The sequence below is a fragment of the Lactuca virosa genome, chromosome 4 (assembly GCF_052849685.1).
Source record: "Lactuca virosa cultivar CGN04683 chromosome 4, Lactuca_virosa_CGN04683_v6, whole genome shotgun sequence".
Classification (NCBI taxonomy): domain Eukaryota; kingdom Viridiplantae; phylum Streptophyta; class Magnoliopsida; order Asterales; family Asteraceae; genus Lactuca; species Lactuca virosa.
In genome coordinates, this window is record NC_136429.1 from 194,335,301 (window position 1) to 194,338,993 (window position 3,693).

The following is a 3,693-nucleotide window of genomic DNA, read 5'->3' on the forward strand; positions in this document are numbered from 1 at the left end:
TTTTTTATATATATCAATATGGATCTCTTTAGAAAGATGACGAAAAATCATGAACAACGTTATATTCAGTTTTTTTTCGATAAAAACGTGGCCTAAAAAAATTAAACTAAATAAAAGAAAGTGAGTTTTATTATAATCTGGTGCATGTGCGTCTATTGTAAGAGTCTACATCACTTTCTTTTGCCGTTGATCGCTTTAAATTCCGACGCATTGGATTCATTCATTGGTTCCTTGATTCATAATGGTTTTCTATTAAACTTATATATATATATATATATATATATATATATATATATATATATATATATATATATATATATATATATATATATATAAATTTGCAAATATGGTATTGTGAGTGCAACTTAGGGAAACTGATTTGATAGGGTAAGCTACTTTTTGAAATGTATACATTGAGTCCTTATTTTTTTTTTTGTAAATTAAACCCCTATACTTTATTAATATGTACACATTACGTCCTTTTGACCGGATTCTATATGTTTTGCTGATGTGGAAGCACACGTGGCACTAAAAACAACTACATAACAATTAATTAGCTTAGACACTCCTTATAAACGAATGTTAACATCCAAAATTAGGAGGAATCACGGTTTTGTCGTAGAAGAAGAAAGAAGATGTCGAGTGGCTAAAGAATCTCCACAGGTTCAAGCAATCACATAGTAGATATGGAAGTCCTCTGTGATTGTAAACTCCCTACAAGAATTCGTACCTCCAAGACCAAAGATAACCCTGGAAAGAAATTCCGAGTGTGCCTTAACTCATTGGTAAATACCTAAATTGATTTTATTTGTCAAATCCCATCAATTTTCTTCTTCTTACCTTCTATGTTGTTGATTTTATTACTACAGAGACCAGGGAAAAAGTGTAAAGTTTGGGAATGGATTGATGAAGAACCTGAGAATATGAAGCCCATTGCAGAAGATACTCTTTCAGATGTTGCAGATTATCTTATACAAGTTTTAGAGGATGTGGCATCTGTTAGAGAACAAGTGAAACAGTTGAAGTTTATGGTTTGTGTATTGATTCTGCTAGTCATTGTTAAGGTTATGTTTTCGGGTTGAAGATATGCTTCTGGAGGTTTTAGGGGATGTTGATGTAATAGACTTGTTGTCTAATTCTTGTTTATGTAATGGATGTTGATGTACTTTATGTTTATGTAATGGTAAAGTTTATTGCTATTATGTATGGATGTTTATGTAATTAAGTCAGTCAAATGGAGGTAAAACCAAGACAAATTACATGAAATATTCTTGTATAGACAATTGGATGTAAAGACAAATAAAAGTGGCTGACAAAAGGCATCAAGCCATTTAATAATTACAAAAGATAAGCCCATCAGTAGGGAGAATACAATAATTTAGTTCAAAATATTCGACAAGTACATCAAAAGTAAACAACTAGTAGGGGTAATATAGTAATTAAGTTCAAAATATTACCCCACACTACATCAAAATATATATCACATGCATTACCCCACTACACCAAAACCTAATTACTCTAAGGTCACAGGTTTGTCTTGGCTGCATCCAATTCCATCCTTGACTTTAACATTTTCCTGAAGACCAATTTCTGTGATTCTTTCTGAAAACTTTCTCACCCTACCAGCGTCATTCAAAGGAACCTTCTTCATAGGACTTCTCTTCACAGGAGCATTCTTCACATGAGTTCTCTTGACAGGAGCTTTCTTCAGAGGAACTTCATTTACAGAAGGAATGCATGCCCTTGATTGACTTGGACCTGCCGTGCTTGGAGCTGGAGTTGGCTTACTTGGGTACGTGGATTTGTTGTGGCCAGTTTGGTGGCAAATGGTACATCTTAGAGGAATGCCTTCCCTTGACACAGTATGCCTTGTGTGCCCACTTAGCTCTCTTTCTGCTTGATCTCTTTTCCTTTTGACACATGGCCTGCCAGGTAACCTCCTCCTTAATTGAGGCAAAATAGTATGAAGTCCTTCAACATGTGGCCACTCAGAACTGTCATTGAGTGGGTGGATGTTATACTCACAGCTACTAAGGAAAGAGGCTTTAGTATAGGAGTTTGATACAAAAGCCTCCATATCTAGGTTCAATGATGAAATTGATGATACGGCATGTACACATGGAATGCCTGTGAATTGTCAGCTTCTGCATCCATATGACCTCTGATTCAAATCAACAGCATGCCTCTCATTTCCTGAGAACACTTCAAGGACTTAATCTCATTTATTGGATCCCTGTCTATGAGATAGTCATAAGCCCTGCTTTCCAAGGACTTAATCTCATTCATTGCTGCTTCAAACTTTGGTAAGTTGTTGCATTCACAGCCCTCCAAAATGGTTTAAAGTATTGTTCTCCTTTAAATTTTTTATGGAAATTAGCTAGAATGTGTCTAGCACATAATCTATGCTCCACATCAGGAAGTCTTTCCTTCATAGCTTCAAATAATCCCTGATTCAAACAACTAAATGATTAGTTAATTAAATGATCAAAACAATTAAAGTTAATTGAAAAAAGAGAATGATTACCTTGTGGCCATCTGAGAGGATTGTAATGCCATGACCATTCCCCCCCCCTCCAATGTCTTCCATCATGTTCTTCAAAAACCATTTGCATGTCATTTTGTTCTCAACATCGACTACTGCCCAAGCTAAGGGATATATGTTATTATTAGCATCTCTACCCACTGCTGATAAGAGCTCCCCTCTACATACACCCTTAAGAAAGCAACGATCAACCCCAATTACCTTTCTGCATCCATCTAACCACCCATCCACAACACCTTTAAAGCTAACATAAAACCTATCAAACACCACAGTATTATCAGCTTGTGGCTCCAAGAACACCTCAACATGTGAACCTGGATTAGCCATTCTGATTTCAGCTACATAATCCCACAATTTGGCATAATGTTCTTTCAGACTTCCCTCAACTTCAGACAATGCTAACTTTTTTGCATTCCTACACTGCCCAACACTCACATTAATGTTGTATCTCTTAGATACTAGGGCTTTCATTTTCCTCAAACTCAGTTTAGGACTCTCCAAAACATCATTCACAAATTGTTTCCCTATCCACTTATATGTTACAATTGACCCAAGTTTGAATGCCCTAGAGCACTTGTGCTCTGTTATAAGAGACTTAATCTGAAAAGTGTGTTCCTCTTTCATCCAGGAAGCATACAATCTAAAAGGGCATGTTGGATCCTTTCCTTTACAACACCTAACTAGAAACCTACTCTTGTCATTCTTTTAATACCACAAATCATAACCATTTGCTACATCATAGAACTAAGAGGGTATTTAAGTTCAACAGTAGTAGAGTATTTCATACCTACTCGAGTCCTCATCTCATTCCATTCCTGAGTATGATCATGTCTTGGGTAGATAGGTCGTATTGCATTATGATCTTCTTCAACCAAGTCATCATTCTGTATTGGACAAAGTTTGTTAAGGAATTGATCATTGAAGTTTCTTTTGAGAGATATAACTTCATCGTCCTCTACATGTTCAACTTTCAGACCATCTTCTAAAATGGAGTCAACATCATCAATAGAAACCAAATCATCATCTTCAAGGTCTGCTTCTTCTCCTGAATCCAATCAAACAAAGGTTCATGATGATGATCCACATACACATCCAATCTCTTCTTTTCTTTGATATCTTCAAGAAACTCGTTAAAATCGCAGTCATTCTGA

At 35.7% G+C, this 3,693-nt stretch overlaps 1 protein-coding gene across 1 annotated transcript; it reads right to left on the bottom strand.

Annotated features, from left to right (window-relative positions):
* Nucleotides 1-2,282: 2,282 nt before the first annotated feature.
* LOC145105460 (uncharacterized) lies at nucleotides 2,283-3,166 on the bottom strand. Its single transcript, XM_079042560.1, has 2 exons — nucleotides 2,525-3,166; nucleotides 2,283-2,447 (listed from the first exon to the last, which is right to left on the bottom strand). Exons 1-2 carry the CDS (start codon nucleotides 3,164-3,166, stop codon nucleotides 2,283-2,285), a joined length of 807 nt encoding a protein of 268 aa, XP_078898686.1.
* Between the last annotated feature and the right edge of the window lie 527 nt (nucleotides 3,167-3,693).

What these genes read in the sequence shown, in the direction of transcription:
- LOC145105460 (XM_079042560.1), bottom strand. Translation starts at nt 3,166, where the DNA reads ATGAAAGAGGAACACACTTTTCAGATTAAGTCTCTTATAACAGAGCAC. An exon ending in TCCTCTCAGATGGCCACAAG is followed by an intron (nt 2,448 to 2,524) that starts GTAATCATTCTC and finishes TGTTTGAATCAG; the next exon opens with GGATTATTTGAAGCTATGAA.